Source organism: Amblyraja radiata, chromosome 1 (assembly GCF_010909765.2).
Source record: "Amblyraja radiata isolate CabotCenter1 chromosome 1, sAmbRad1.1.pri, whole genome shotgun sequence".
NCBI lineage: Eukaryota > Metazoa > Chordata > Chondrichthyes > Rajiformes > Rajidae > Amblyraja > Amblyraja radiata.
In genome coordinates, this window is record NC_045956.1 from 60,301,472 (window position 1) to 60,317,323 (window position 15,852).

Consider the following 15,852-nt stretch of genomic DNA (forward strand, 5'->3'; position numbering starts at 1 on the left):
CTTTAGACCAGGGGTGTCAAACTCATTTTAACTCATTTTAGGTCACGGGCAAAATGCAACTACAGGCGCGCCAGATCGTGCCGCGCACACGTGAACGCAGTCCGATCCGGCACCGCGGACAGCTGCAGCCCACTCTGACATCGGGGAAATCATCCCGCGGTCCGGAGTGGACTCCATCGCGGGCCGCATCCGGTCTGCGGGCTGCGAGTTTGACACCCCTGCTTTATACCTACACAAGGAAATAGGAGGAGTAGGCCACTCGGCCCCTCAAGCCTGTCCTGCACATTCAGTGTGATCATGGTTGATCTACAAGAATCTGCCCATCTCCGCCTTCAAAATACCCAGATGGCCTCCACAGCCGTCTGTGGCAATGAATTCCATAGATTCACCACCCCCTGACTAAAGACATTTCTCCTCATCTCCTTTCTTAAGGTACATCCTTTTATTCTGAGGCTGAGCCCTCTGGTCCTAGACTCTCCTACTGGTGGGAACGTCCTCTCCACTCCCACTCTATTCCTTTCACCATTCGCTGCATTTCAATGAGGTCCCCCCTCATCATTCTAAACTCCAGTGAGTATAGGCCCAGAGCTGTCAAATGTTAAGACCTGTTTGCCTGGACTGACACACACACACACACACACACACACAAGACAAACAAGGACACATAGTGCTGGAGTAACTCAGTGGGTCAGGAAGCACCTCTGGAGAACATGGATAGGTGATGTTTCAGGTTGTGAACCTTCTTCAGACTGACTGTGGTCGGAATAGGAATAATTTATAGTCACATGTGACGAGGCACCGTGAGATTCTTTGATTGCATACACAATGTATAGGGGAGGGCGGGAAAGAAAGCTGGAAGAGAGGACAGGCTGGCCAAAGCCAGGCACATGATTGATGGTACACAAAAAAGCTGGAGAAACCAACCGTGACCGCGTGGGTGTTTTGTGTACCTTCGATTTTCCAGCATCTGCAGTTCCTTCTTAAACACATGATTGATGGATTCAGCTGAGGGGCTTTTTTGAATGGCAGAAGGTTGGACAATTGTCAAAATGAAAAGACAGAAGGTGTGAGACAAAAGGATTGAAGAGGTACAAATTGTGAAGCCAGAGGAAGGAATGTAGGCAGAAAGGGAGGGGAGAAATAGGTGTTTGTCCAGTGGAGCACAGCAGAGATGGTTGGGAAAAGTTGGGGTGCAGGAAGAGGGACTTTGCAGTTACCTATAACGGGAAAATTCAACGTTCATATCGTTGGGTTACAAGACATTTTTGCCTGATGGGAGAGGGGAGAAGAGGGAGTGGCTGGGGTGAGACTGGTCCTTGATTATGTTGACCTTGCTGAGGCAGCGTGAAGTGTAGATGGAGTCAATGGTAGGGAGGCTGGTTTGTGTGATGGGGGTCTGGGCTGCGTCCACAATTCTCTGCAATTTCTTGCGGTCTTGGATGGAGCTGTTCCCAAACCATGCTGTGATGCTTCCCGATAAAATGCCTACTACAGTGTGTCTGTAGAGGTTTGTGAGAGCTGTTGGGAACATGCAGAGCTTCATAAATGGCTCTTAGTATCTCACACAGCATCCAAAACAAAGTGCTGTGCAGTGGTGCAGCAAGTAGAACAGTTGTCTCATAGCTTCAGTGATGTGGGTTCGATCTTAACCTCTGCTGTTATCTGCGAGGCCACTGTAAGTTGGGCCTGGTGTGTTGGTGAGTGGTGGAGCCGAGGGAGTGAGGGGGAGGAGGGGGGGGGGGGTGGTGGGGGCGAGGGATGAATGCAAGGAAATCCAAACACGGTTGGATAGAATTAATGTACATGAGTGCTTGGTGGTCAGATTCATCAGTGGCACAGTGGCCCAGCGATAGAGTTGCTGCCTCACAGCGCCAGAGACCCAAGTTTGATCCTGACTATGGGTGCTGTCCATACGGAGTTTGTACATTCTTCCCGTGACCGCGTGGGTTTTCTCTAGGTGCTCCGGCTTCCCTCCACATTCCGAAGACGTGCAGGTTTGTAGGTTATTGGCTTTGGTAAAAATTGTAAGTTGTCCCTAGTGTGTGTGGGAATAGTGCTAGTGTGCAGGAATCGCTGGTGGGTGCGGGCTCGTTGGGTTGAATGGCCTGTTTTGGAGCTGTATCTCTAAACTGAACTAACTTAGTGGGCTAAACGGCCTGTTTCATTACGGAACTTTAAAAATAACTTGCAATAGTAATGGTACATTGAGTACCACACAACAGACTGGAAATGGATCCAGACCCGAAAGGTTACCTATCCATGTTCTCCAGAGATGCTGCCCAGTCCGCTGAGTTACTCTAGCACTTTGTGTCCCTTTACCACAAAATTCCATCTAGTTTTGGGAGGGAAACCTTAATCACAACAGTTCTGTGAAATAGCTGTCAGGGCGGGGAAGAGAGGGCTAGGTTTCTATCCCCATCTGCATGTGGAAGTGCTTCCAAACCACTGGCTCCATTTTGTAGCCTCTGCCACCTTGTTTGAGCCTTGGGTATAATTCTCTCCACATACCCTCTAGATTCCCCCTAACCGCATTAACTCTGTGACAGTCATACAGTGTGGAAACTATCCCTTTGGCCAAGGACTGCTCTCACCCCAACCATGGACTGTTTACCCTCCTACCATTCGGGAGGCGCTACAGGTCTCTCCGTTGCCGAACCAGCAGGTCCAGGAACAGCTTCTTCCCGGCAGCTGTCACTCTACTCAACAACGTACCTCGGTGACTGCGAATCACCCCCCCACCCCCCGGACACTTATTATCACTTATTATTATTTATTCAAATCATTTGCTATGTCGCTCTTCCAGGGAGATGCTAAATGCATTTCGTTGTCTCTGTACTGTACACTGACAATGACAATTAAAATTGAATCTGAATCTGAATCTGAATCTGAACTTGCCCACCCCGACCAACATGCTGCATCTACACTCGTTCCACCTGCCTGCATTTGGACCTTACCCCTCTAAACCTGTCCTATCCATGTACCTGCATCCACATGCAGGTACCATGTATACCGTTACCATCTATCCACGTTGTGATAGTACCTGCCTCAACTACCTCCTCAGATAGCTCTTTCCATACACTAACCACCCATTGTGTGAAAAAGTTACCCCTCTGATTCCTATTCAAACTTTCCCCCCTCACCTTAAATCTATGTCCTTTGGTTCTCGATTTCCTTACTCTGGCCAAAAGACAGTACGCTGACCGATCTATTCCTCTTACGATTTTGTACACCTCTATAAGATCACCCCTCATCCTCCTGCACTCCAAGGAATAAAATTGTTGGGAAACTAAACCTGTTGAAATGGGTGAGGAGTGAGTAGGTGCGGTAGGAACTAAGATGTTTCACACACCAGCTAATCTATCAGCATCCAAATCGGGGCAGATGTGGAAACAACTGGCCTTAGGCCGCATGGTTTTGCATTCTTGCAAGATCCTATGCTGTTGGGAAAGGAAGGGAGAAAATGAGAAAACTACAGGGAGAAAAGGGAATTGAAATGGACTAGGCAAAGAAAGTAGCAAATGTGGGGAGATGGGAAATGCAGCAAATTGCTGATCAGTTCTCCTTAGAAAGCTCATTACGTGTTGACTCTCACCCCGGTCACTCTATCTTCTCCCCTCTCCCATCAGGCAAGAGGTACAAGAGTGTGAAAATGCACACCTCCAGATTCAGGGACAGTTTCTTCCCAGCTGTTATCAGGCAACTGAACCATCCTATCAGCATCCAGAGAGCAGTCCTGACCTACTATCTATCTCATTGGAGAGCCTCAGACTATGTTTAATCAGACTTTACTGGACTACATTATTTCTTTTATCATGCATCTGTACACTGTGGACGGCATGATTGTAACCATCTACACTCTTTCCACTGACTGGATAGCAAGCAACAAAAAGCTTTTCACTGTACCTTGGTACATGTGACAATAAACTAAACTAAGCTACCTAAACTAAACATAGAATTAGGTCGAAGGTAGACAAAAATGCTGGAGGAACTCAGCGGGCGAGGCAGCATCTATGGAGGGAAGGAATAGGCGACGTTTCAGGTCAAGACCCTTCTTCAGACTGATGTCGGGGGTGGGTGGGAAAGAAAGGAAAAGGCGGAGACAGTAGGCTTGTTGGAGTCAGGATTGAACCCAGGTCTCTGGTGCTGCAAGGCACCAACTCTACCGCTGTGCCACCATGCCACCTCAATTAGGTTGAATCCTTTAAGAAGGATGAGGGGGTATCTTATTCAAACCTACTGGACAATGAAGGGCTAGATAGAGTGGACGTGGAAAGGGTTTTTCCAGTAGTGGGAGAGTCTAGAATCAGAGGGCACAGCCTCAGAATAAAAGAACGAACCTTTAGAATGGGGATGAGAAGGAATTTATTTCGTCAGAGGGTGGTGAATCCGCGGAACTCTTTGCCACAAACAGCTGTGAAGGCCAGGACAATGGGTATTTTTAAAGCAAAGATTAATAAGTTCTTGATTAGTAAGGAGGTTACAGATCAAAGACCAGGGAAAATACAGGAGAATGGGGTTGACAAGGAAATATAAATTGGCCATGATCGAATGGCGGGTAGACTTGATGAGCCAAATTGTCCAATTCTGCTCGTAATGAACTTGTCTCATGAAGCGCATCAAAATTGGGTCTGAGATCTCAATGCTTTCCTTATTGCAACTGATGCCGTTGCCTCCATTTTGAAAGGATGGTCAAATGTCCCACCATTTCATCTCTCACTCCACAGGCCACCATTTTAACAATTGAATAGCTGTGATGTTCAATGGGCCTCCTTTATATCCCAGATCCTGCACCCCCTACCTCCCCCTCCCGTCACTCCATCCACCACCTTCCAGCCCACTCGGGAATCAATAACACTCTCACAAGAGTCGGCAAACCAAAGGAAAATAAAATGCGAGGGAATAAGACTTACAGGAATATCCAAAATCTGTGCGACCTTTCTGTTCTTTGGAAATTTGATAAAACAAACCTTAAAGAAAATAAGCAAAGAAAAAAAGAAAGGAAATGAAAATAAAATTAAATGTTCACAAAACACAAGGCATTAATATAACTAAAGACTATGTGTCCCAGCAATCCTTAGTTTAGTTTAGAGATACAGCACGGAAACAGGCCCTTTGGCCCACCAAGTCCGTGCTGACTAGTGATCACCCTGCACACTAGCACTATTCTACACACACTAGGGACAACTTACAATTTTACCGAAACCAATTAACCTACAAGCCTGCACGTCCTTGGAGTGTGGGAGGAAACTGGAGCGCCCGGGGAAAATTCACGTACGAAAATCCATGCATTCACAGGGAGAATGTAGAATGTATAAACTCCGTACAGAGAGCACCCGTAGTCAGGATTGAACCCGGGTCTCTGGCTCTGGAAGGTAGCAACTCTGCCACAGCGTCACCGTGCCTCCTCAATCTCCTTCTCTTCATCAACCTCCTCAATCTCTTCATGAGTGGAAGACCCTGTGCTACAAACAGCTGGTTATACCATAGCGTTATTGCAGGGGTCATGTGGGCAGCCACAAGATCATTTAAATTATTCGGTGGTATTTGCTTTCAATGTCAATGAGAAATGTTCGGGCGGTACAATGGCATAGTAGACTTGCTGCCTTACAACATCTGAGACCCAGGTTAAATCCTGACCACGTGGGCTATCCGTACGGAGCTTGTACGTTTTCCCTGAGACCATGTGGGTTTTCTTCGGGTGCTCCGGATTTGTCCCACACTCCAAAGACGTGCGGGGTTGTAGGATAGTTGGCTTTGGTTAAAAAGAAATGGTGAATTGTCCCTAGTGTGTAGTATAGTGCTAGTGTATGTGGTGATAGCTGGCTGGTGTGGACTCAGTTGGACAAAGGGCCTGTTTCTGTGCCGTACCACTAATGTCTGAAGTCTAAAAGCACATCTGTGAGCTTTTTTCAACTCCTGTGCGTAGTCTTTTGTCCTACAGGTCTGAGCTTCAAGGGGAGCATGATAACTCCGCTGGGCTTAGTGGAGAGAGACAGTCAGTGGTCTCCTGGGCTGGGGGTTCCCAGGGGCTCTTGCCACTGCTAAATGTGATGTGCAATTATCAGCAGGCAGAGCCTTACAACCCCAGAGACCCAGGTTCGAACCTGACCTCGGGTGCTGTCTGTGGGGAGTTTGCACGTGTGACCACATCAGTTTCTCTGGGTGCTCTGTGGTTTCCTCCCAAATCTCAATGACGTGCGGGTTTGTAGGTTAATTGGTAAATGGGCAAATCCTGGTGTGCAGGAATGTCAGGGAATTGATAGGGAATGTGAGATGGAGCATGTTACAAGGAGACTGGGGAAAATAGGATTGATTTCAATACTGACATAGACTTGTTCTGCAATACTCGCTCATAGACTGGCTCTGGAAAGTCCAAACCTATTCTCCTGTTGTTGAATACTCCATGGAAGCTCTACGGGTGCACAGTGGGGAGCTCACAGACAGGTTGCATCACGGCCTGGTAGGGTAATTCGAAAACTTAAGGTTGCAGTAAGTGATGAACACTACCCAGTCCATCACTGGCTCTGACCTCCTCACCATCGAAGGGATCTACAGGAGGCACTGCCTCAAGAAGGCAGCCAGCATCATCAGAGACCCACACCACCCTGGCCACACTCTCATTCACTGCAACCACCAGGAAATAGGGCTAGGGTTTGGAAAATGAAAAGGTACAGGTTTGATAATTTGATACAGCTTTAGATGCAGAGATACAGTGGAAACAGGCCATTCAGCCCACAGAGTCCATTCTGAACCATGATCACCCTGTACTCCAGCACCATCCTACACACTTGGGACAATTTACAATTTACAGAAGTTAATGAATCGGTTCATACCCGTGATCACCTGTTCATACTAATTCTGTTATCCTACTTTTTCATCCACTTCCTACGCACAAGGGGCAATTTATAGAAGCCAATGAGAAAAACATTTTCCACACAGAGAGTGGTGAATCTGTGGAAGTCTCTGCCACAGAAGGTAGTTGAGGCCAGTTGATTGGCTATATTTAAGAGGGAGTTAGATGTGGCCCTTGTGGCTAAAGGGATCAGGGGTATGGAGAGAAGGCAGGTACAGGATACTGAGTTGGATGATCAGCCATGATCATATTGAATGGCGGTGCAGGCTCGAAGGGCCGAATGGCCTACTCCTGCACCTATTTTCTATGTTTCTATGGTTCTATTAACCTACAGACCCGCACGTCTTTGGGATGTGGGAGGGATCCGGAGCACCTGGAGGAAACCCATGCGGTCGAATTTTGGGTCGACAGATGGCACAATGGGCTAAGTGTTCGGCTGGCAACCGGAAGGTAGCCGGTTCGAATCCCGCTTGGAGTGCATACTGTCGTTGTGTCCTTGGGCAAGACACTTCACCCACCTTTGCCTGTGTGTGAATGTGTGTGAGTGATTGGTGGTGGTCGGAGGGGCCGTAGGCGCAGATTGGCAGCCACGCTTCCGTCAGTCTGCCGCAGGGCAGCTGTGGCTACAGAAGTAGCTTACCACCACCGAGTGTGACTGAGGAGTGAATGAATAATGTGATGTAAAGCGCCTTGAGTATTAGAAAGGCGCTATATAAATCCCATCCATTATTATTATTAATGTACAACACTCTACATAGATGGAACCCAAATTCAGAATTAAACCTGGGTCTCTGACATGAGGTTATTTTTTGTTTCATTTTCTTTTAAAAAAAAAGGGGGGGATTTCTAGTTCAGAACTTCAGAAAAAAAGGATTAACAGAGTTTAAAATCAGATTAAGTTTGAGTTTGGTTCAGGCTACTGTTAGCAAGATGTGACAACTCTACAACAGGTTAGGTCTCCATATTTCAAACCTGATATCTCAGCTTGGAAGTGGTTTTAGTTTAGGTTAGTTTATAGATACAGTGTGGAAACAGGCCCTTCGGCCCACCGAGTCCACGCCAACCATCCTAGTTCTATCTTGCACACTGGGGACAATTTTACAGAAGCCAATTAATCTAAAACCCTGCACATCTGGAGTGTAGGAGTAAACCGGAGCACCCGGATAAAAACCCCACGTGGTCACAGGGAGACCATACAAACTCTGTACAGACGGCACCCGTAGTCAGGGTCAAACACAGGTCTCACTAGAGGCAATATAGCGTTGTAAGGCAACAACACCACCGCCGCACCACTGAGCCACCGTGGATAGGTGAAGTCTCGGGTCGGTGTCCTTCTTCAGACTCCCGAATTGTTCGTGGCATCATGATCGGCACAGTGTGAAGAGTCCCGACCAGAATCGTCACCTATCCATGTTCTCCAGAGATTCTGCCACATCCGCTGAGTTACTCCAGTGCTTTGTGTCTTCTTTAGTATTTTGTTCCAGGCACCTGCCTATCAAAAGCCCCCCTCACCCGAGCCCATCTATTACCTGCCATGCTTTGTCTGTCCTCACCACCTTTACAGCTTTCACCCCCCCCCCCCCACCCCCCACCCCCCACTTACACTCAACCTGAAACATCACCTATCCATGTTCTCCACAGATGCTGCCTGACCTGATGAGTTCCTCCAGCACTTTGTGTCATTTTCCCAATGTGTTGATGCTGTACTAATCTACTTTGTGTTCACTGTTTAAAACAGCTGGATTTAGTGCTATCACCCAGACCTCTCTCCTGTGCGCCCTCTAATCCGGGCAGCATTCTGGCAAACCTCCTCTGCACCCTCTACAAAGCCTGCACATCCTTCCTGTGATGGGGCGACCAGAACTGCCCATGCCATGTATAAACTGAGAATAATGGAAAACTCATTGTGGTTGATATCTGAAATGCATTACCAGAGGAGGAGATGGAAGTCGATGCAATCATGAGGTTAAAAGGTTATTTGGACAGACACTTTAGTAGGCAAGGAATAGAACAGTATGGACTTTATGCAGACAAATTAGACTAGTTTAGTTTAGTTTAGATTAGTTTTGTTAAGTCTAGTTTAGTGATATAGAGTGAAAACAGGCCCCTCAGCCCACCAACCCCACGCGGTCCAGTTCACTAGTTCTATGTTAGAACCACACTCACATCCTACACATTAGGGACAATTTACAGAAGCCATTTAAACTACAAATCTGTACATCCTTAGAGTGTGGGAGGAAACCAGAGTACCCGGAAGAAACCCACGTGGTCGCAGGGAAAACATGCAAACTCCACACAGACAACACCCAAGGTCAGGATTAAACGTGGGTCTCTGGCACTGTGAGGCAGCAACTCTACCACTGCGCCACAATGCTGCCCTTAAACTGGTGTAGTCATGAGAGGTTATCATGGCTGTGGTGGGTTGAAGGGCCCATTTCTTTGTTGAGGGACTTTATGACTGAGGACACCATAGTCATAGAGTCATAGAGCACAAAAACAGGCCCTTTGGCCCAACTTGTCCCTGCTGACCAAGTTAGCATTCCAGCCTCATCCCATTTGCCTGCATTTGGCCCATATCCCTCTAAACCCTTTCCATCCATACACCTGTCCAAATATATTTTAAATGTTCTAACATTTTGGGTTGAGACCCTTCTTCAGATTGATTGTAGGCGGGGAGAATAAAGCCGTTATCAGGCAACTGAATGATCCTATCACCAACTAGTGAGCAGTCCTGACCTACCATCTACCTCATTGAAAACCCTTGGACTATCTTTAATTGTACTTTATCGGTTTTTATCTTGCACTAAACGTTATTCCCTCTATCCTGTACCTGGACACTGTGGATGGCTTGATTGTTATCATGTGTAATCGTTCCACTGATTAGACAGCATGCAAAAAAAAAAATGCTTAAGAAGGAACTGCAGATGCAGGTTTACACCGAAGACAGACCCAAAATGCTGGAGTTAAGCAGCAGGTCAGGCAGCATCTCTGGGAAAAGGATAAAGTCTTATAAAGTTGTATTGAAGATAGTTCCAAGGTCTCCAATGGGGTCACTGGGAGGTCAGGGTTGCTCTCCAGCTTGTGATCTGATAGATCAGTTGCCTGACAACAGCTGGGAAGAAACTATCTGAAGTAGGCAGTAGACTCGGGCAGATTCATGGCCAGCACTGCCATCCAGTGGTCTACATGGGTATTGCCACCGATTGTAAATACAGTAAACACTCGCAATAACAAACCTCTATGTAGCAGATTTTGGTTATAGTGGACCAAGGCTCCCGTTGCAACATCCCCCACTTCCACCAGTGACCCAGTGCACTAGCGCCATGTTGTGGGAGCTTCCGGTTGAGGGAGTGGAGGGAGCGAGTAGCATGAAGGCGGCGTTTGTACCGAGCCCGTCCCCGTCGCACTACGTGTGGGGCCGGGGGCTCTGGGCTCCTCCACCTGTGAATTCCCCCTGGTTTAGCCCCACCTCCTTCCTCCAATGCCATGCTTCTTCCCTCCCAGCCTTGGGTTAAACTCAGTCGGTTATAATGGATAATTGGCACCATTCCCCCCCAACGCCCATGATCTGTTATTGAAAGAGTTTACTGTTCAGGTAAAAAATACACAAAATGCTGAAGTAACTCAGCGGGTCAGGCAGCATCTCTGGAGAACATGGACAGGTGATGTTTCACCTTTGGAAGAGTCGGGACCCTTCCCCAGACTGTTGGGTACTTAACTGGCCATTACTAATGCAATTTCCTTTTAAAGTTCTGGATTAAATCAGAGGGGAGAAGAGGAAGTGTCCAGGGCGAGACTGGTCCTTGATTATGCTGGTGGCCTTGCCGAGGCAGCGTGAAGTATAGATGGAGTCAATGGAAGGGAGGTTGGTTTGTGCGATGAACAGGGCTACGTTGATAATTCTCTGCAATTCCTTGCGGTCTTGGATGAAGCTGTTCCCAAAACAATTTCCAACTCCTGGTGCAAGATCAACTGTCTTGACTTCTCACCTCCCCTCAGACACTCCAATCTCACCCCCAAACGCACAGCCCTCCCCTCGCTCAGCAACAGTCCCAACATTGTTATCAAACCCGCCGACAAAGGAGGTGCCGACCCGTTGAGGCCTGGCATGCTGACCTCTACCATGATAAAGCTTTTCACTGTACCTCGGTGCCTGACATGCTGAGTTACTCCAGTACTTTGTATCCTTTTGTATATTAACCAGCATCCGCAGTTCCTTCTTTCTACTAGTAGTAAAGGTTTGATGGTTCTCAGACAGTGCTGCTGGGAGAGTCGATAGGGAGGAGAGAGGAAGATGGAGTAAGACGGCACGGTGGCGCAGAGGTAGAGTTGCTGCTTTACAGTGCCAGAAACCCGGGTTCGATCCTGACTACGGGTGCTGTCTGTATGGAGTTTGTACCTTCTCCCCGTGACCGCGTGGGTTTTCAGGTGCTCAGGTGCTCCCCCCACACTCCAAAGATGTGCAGGTTTCTAAGTTAATTGGCTTCAGTAAAAATTATAAATTGTCCCCAGTGAGTAGGATAGTGCAAGAGTACAGGTGCGAACCTGGTGGGCCGAAGGGCCTGTTTGCACGCAGTATCTCTAAAGTAAACGAAAGTAAAGCTTGCAGTGTCAGACCAGTGGGGAGGAGAGTTTAGGGGGGTGGGATCGATGGTGGGAGGGGATGGTCATGGGAATCAGTGGGGGAAGGCAGGATGGGCGGTGCGACTCTCGTCAGCAGCGGCCTCTGCAGTCTGTCTGTGTTTTATTATTTTTTGTCTCGTTTTTATGTAGTCTTTGTTATTTTTTTTGTTGGGGTATGTGTGTGGAGGGGTGGGGGTGGGGTGGGGGGGAGGGGGTAACTTTAAAATCTTTAAAATCTTTCCCCTGCACGGGAGACCCGACCTTTTCTTTGTCGGGTCTCCGTTGTCGTTGGGGCTGCAACGTGGAGCGGCCTCCAACAGGAACGACCTGGGGTTCCAGCTGCGGAGCTGCCGACTACTCACCGTCACGGGGCTGGCCGAGTCCGGAGCGGGTGGAGCTGTGGTGGACGCTGCTGCCACCCGACCACCGGAGATTCGGAGGCTGCAACTGCGGGTTTGGCGGACGGCGGCACCGGGAGCCCGCGGGTCCCTGCTGGGAGACCGCTTTTCGGGGCTTCCGCAACGGCGACTTCTCCCGCCCGAGTTGCGGGGTTGAAGAGCTCCTGGAGCGGGGCCTTACATAATCGCCCCGCGCGGCTTGGAATGGCCGCGGGACTTTGCGAGCGCACGCCGGGGGCTCTAACACCAAGACCCGGTGCGCGACCTTGCATCACCCGGCGTGGCTTTAATGGCCACGGGACAATCGCCATCGCCAGCCGGGGGCTTTGACTTTGACTCTGACTCTGACATCGGGGGGGGAGAGTGCAGTGGAGAGATAAGTTTTTTTTTGCCTTCCATCACAACGATGTGATGGATGTTTGTGTAAACTGTGTTGTGTCTCGGGTCTTTTTGTTTTGTAATGTATGGCTGCAGAAACGACATTTCGTTTGGACCTCAAGGGGTCCAAATGACAATAAATTGAATTGTATTGTATTGTATTGTATTGTATTGTATTGTATTGTATTGTATTGTATTGTATGCAATAGAGATACAGCATAGAAACAGGCATTTGGCCAACCAAGACCGTGCCAACCAGTGATCATCCTGTACACCAGCACTATCCAACACACTATGGACAATTGACACTTTTACCGAAACCAATCAACCAACAGACTTGCACATCTTTGGAGTGTGGGAGGAAACCAGAGCACCCTGGGAAAACGTATGCGGTCACGGGGACAAGGTCCAAATCTCTGTACTAACTGCACTCGTAGTCAGGATCAAGCCCAGGTCTCTGGCGCTGTATGGCAGCAACTCTACCGCTGAGACACTGTGCCGCCCCACAATACACAAGCACTGTAGATAGACACAGAGTGCTGGAGTAACTCAGCGGGACAGGCAGCATCTCTGGAGAAAGGGAATAGGTGACGTTTCAGGTCGAGGCCCTTCTTCAGTCCAACCAGAAACATCACCAATTCTGTTTCTCCAGAGATGCTACCTGACCGGCTGAGTTACTCCAGCATTTTGTGTCTCTCATTGGGGTAAACCAGCATCTGCAGTTCCTTGCTATACATACGCACTGTTGCAGCTACAGGAGAAGGGGGGGGGGGGTAAGAGGGTTTGCCTCCTCACTTACTTTGCATGCATAAGCCATCGGTGCAGTTTTTGGAGTCTAGCACGGGTCCGTGGCAGTCCTTCCCACCGGTTTTAGGGGCAGGGGCCGTGCACTCCCTCCAGCGCCAGTGCATGCAATCCGTCCCACATGTTGACCACCTGCTCCACTCCGTCCACCCACCATCCACTACGTGCAACAAGAGAGAAGCATCAGAGCACACAGTCCCACCATCACCATCTCCACCCACCACGCCACACACAACAGTACAGGCCATTCGGCCCACAACGTCCGTGCCGAACATGATGCCAAGTTAAACCAACAGTCGTGGAGTCACACAGTACGGAAACAGGCCCTTTGGCCCAACTCCTCCATGCTGACCATGAGGTCCCATTTGCCCGCATTTGGCCCAAATCCCTGATGAAGGGACGGCACGGTGGCGCAGCAGTGGAGTTGCTGCCTCGCAGTGCCAGAGATCCAGGTTCAATCCTGACTACGGGTGCTGTCTGTATGGAGTTTGCATGTTCTCTCCATGACCTGTGTGGGTTTTCCCTGGGATCTCCAGTTTCCTCCCACACTCAAAAGACATGCAGGTTTGTAGGCTAATTGGCTTGGTATAATTGTAAATTGTCCCTAGTGTGTAGGATAGTGCTTGTGTGCGGGGATCACTGGTTAGCATGGACATATTGGGCCGATTGGCCTGTTTCCGTGCTGTATCTTTAAACTAAATAAAACCAAGGCGTCCTGAACCAAAATATCACCTATCCATGTTCTCCAGAGATGGTGCCTGACCCGCTGAGTTACTCCAGCACTGGCCTTTTTTCCCTTTAGACCTTTCCTATTAATGAACCTGTCCAGGTGTCTTTTAAATGTTATTATAGAACCTGCCTCAACAACCACCTCTGGGAACTCTTTCTGTACACCCACTGCCATCTGTGCAATAGTTACTCCTCAGGCCTCTATTAAATCTCTTAGCCTCAGGTTTCTATTAAATCTCTCATCTTAAATTTATGTCCTCTGGTCCTTGATTCCCCAACCCTGGGTAAAATTCTCCCTTACGATTTTGTACACCTCTATAAGGTCACCCCTCACTCTCTTGCGCTCCAAGCAACACAGGCCTACAACGTTCCCCAGGGCCCTACCTTCACTGTGAAGGTCCTGCTGATGTCTAGAAGGTTAATCTCCTCAGCCTGCACTTGATCCATATGCCCTCCATGCCCTCCATATCCATGTGCCTATCTAAAAGCCTCACAAACACCACAATTAAATCTGCCTTCACCCCTACCCCTGGCAGCAGGTTCAGGCAAAACGTTGCCCACATGTTATAGAGGTGGGGATTAAAGAGTAAGGGATTATGACATAGTCCTCTAAATCCTTCCTACCATATATCTGTCCAAACGACTGTTGAAAGTGGTAAATGCATCCACTTCTATAGCTTCCCCCGGCAGCTCATTCCAGATAAGGACTGCCTTCTGAATGAGCAGGTTGCCCGGGGTCCATCTTAAATCTCTCCCCTCTGACCTTAAATCAATGCTCTCGTGTTTGAGAATCCTCCCATCTGGGGAGAAGACTGGAAAGAGGTGCAGAGAAGATTCACGAGGATGTTGCCAGGACTGGAGGGTCTGAGCTATAGGGAGAGGTTGAGCAGGCTAGGACTTTATTCCTTGGAGCGCAGAAGGCTAAGAGGTAAAATCATGAGGGGATTTTACTTCGGAGTCACGTGAGTGACTACGTGAAGAACCCGTCCAGCACGCATGCGCGACATGAGCGTTCACGCAGTGCAACAGCGACGAATGGGAGTACAGGCGCTCCCGCTACAGCTTAAACAAGACGGACCGTCAGGTAAGTTTATTCTGAGGTCGTTTTTTCAAAAAGAGTTGCTTTGTTTTGTCTCACCAGGTCGAGACAACTGGGGAAAACTGAGCAAAACAAGGCAAGCAAAGAAGACCGCCCCCGTTCGACTCCAACAGAGGAGCATTCCATCAGTGGGGGGCAAGAGGCGGCAGGACCGCATACCCTGTGGTCCGCTATTCCCGACACCGAGCCAAGCCCAGTCCCGCTAGCGCAGCCTGAGCAGCGGGCTGGAAGTAAATCAACACGGAAGACAAACCGGCCGGTAACGTCTGACATCTCCGACAAGGACGTCTCGCCGCCCGAGAGCGGCAGAGACAGCCGCCTGAGCTGCATGGAGCGGCTCATGGAGCAAATGCTCCAGCGAGACTTGCTTCGGGAGCTGGAGCAGTCTCGCCAAGGGAGTTCAGGCACTCCCGCCACAGTGCCTCACAAGGCACTGGCCATCGCTTCCCCCTCAGCCGAGGGCAGCGTTGACGACCAGGGCTGGGCTGGTCAAGAAGAGGGGTCACTGGCCGAAGATGTCGGGAGTACGCTTGGGGTACAGGACCAGGAAGAGCTGCTGGGTGTGGTCAACCGTTAAAGCTCCACGAGCAGGTCGGCCATTAGAGCCAAAACTGGTGGCCAGCATAGACTACCTGTCCTTCTAACCCCTACAAGAGCAGGTAGTCAATGAGGCACTAGAGCTGTATTCGGCCCCAGAAAATTGCGCCTCGCTCAACGTGCCGGCCGTCAACAGCCAAATCTGGGGGCACGTTGGGCAGAACATCCGCAACCAAGAACTAAAACTACAGCGGATCCTCAGGCTCCTGACGTCAGCCTTCACTTCCTATGCTCGTTCCGTGGATGGGGTGGAAATGACCACGAATCAGCAGGATACACTCGCACTGCTGTGCAATACCCAATTCGAGATCAACAACCTCCGTAAGGAGATAATAAGACCTGCCCTCAACCCAAAATTCGCAGGGTTGTGC

The 15,852-nt window shown here is 49.2% G+C and overlaps 1 protein-coding gene across 6 annotated transcripts in view; it reads right to left on the bottom strand.

Moving 5' to 3' along the window:
* unc5c (unc-5 netrin receptor C) overlaps positions 1-15,852 on the bottom strand; it is a 288,173-nt gene that overhangs the window by 27,871 nt on the left and 244,450 nt on the right. For 3 of the 6 annotated variants that reach the window (XM_033022615.1, XM_033022596.1, XM_033022588.1), the window contains 2 exons: positions 13,052-13,216; positions 4,911-4,967 (listed from right to left, as the gene is read on the bottom strand). In XM_033022615.1, the coding sequence (XP_032878506.1) occupies positions 4,911-4,967; positions 13,052-13,216 (222 nt within the window). The remainder of the gene's footprint in view (positions 1-4,910; positions 4,968-13,051; positions 13,217-15,852) is intronic. The other 3 variants (XM_033022624.1, XM_033022604.1, XM_033022607.1) reach the window with 2 other exon arrangements.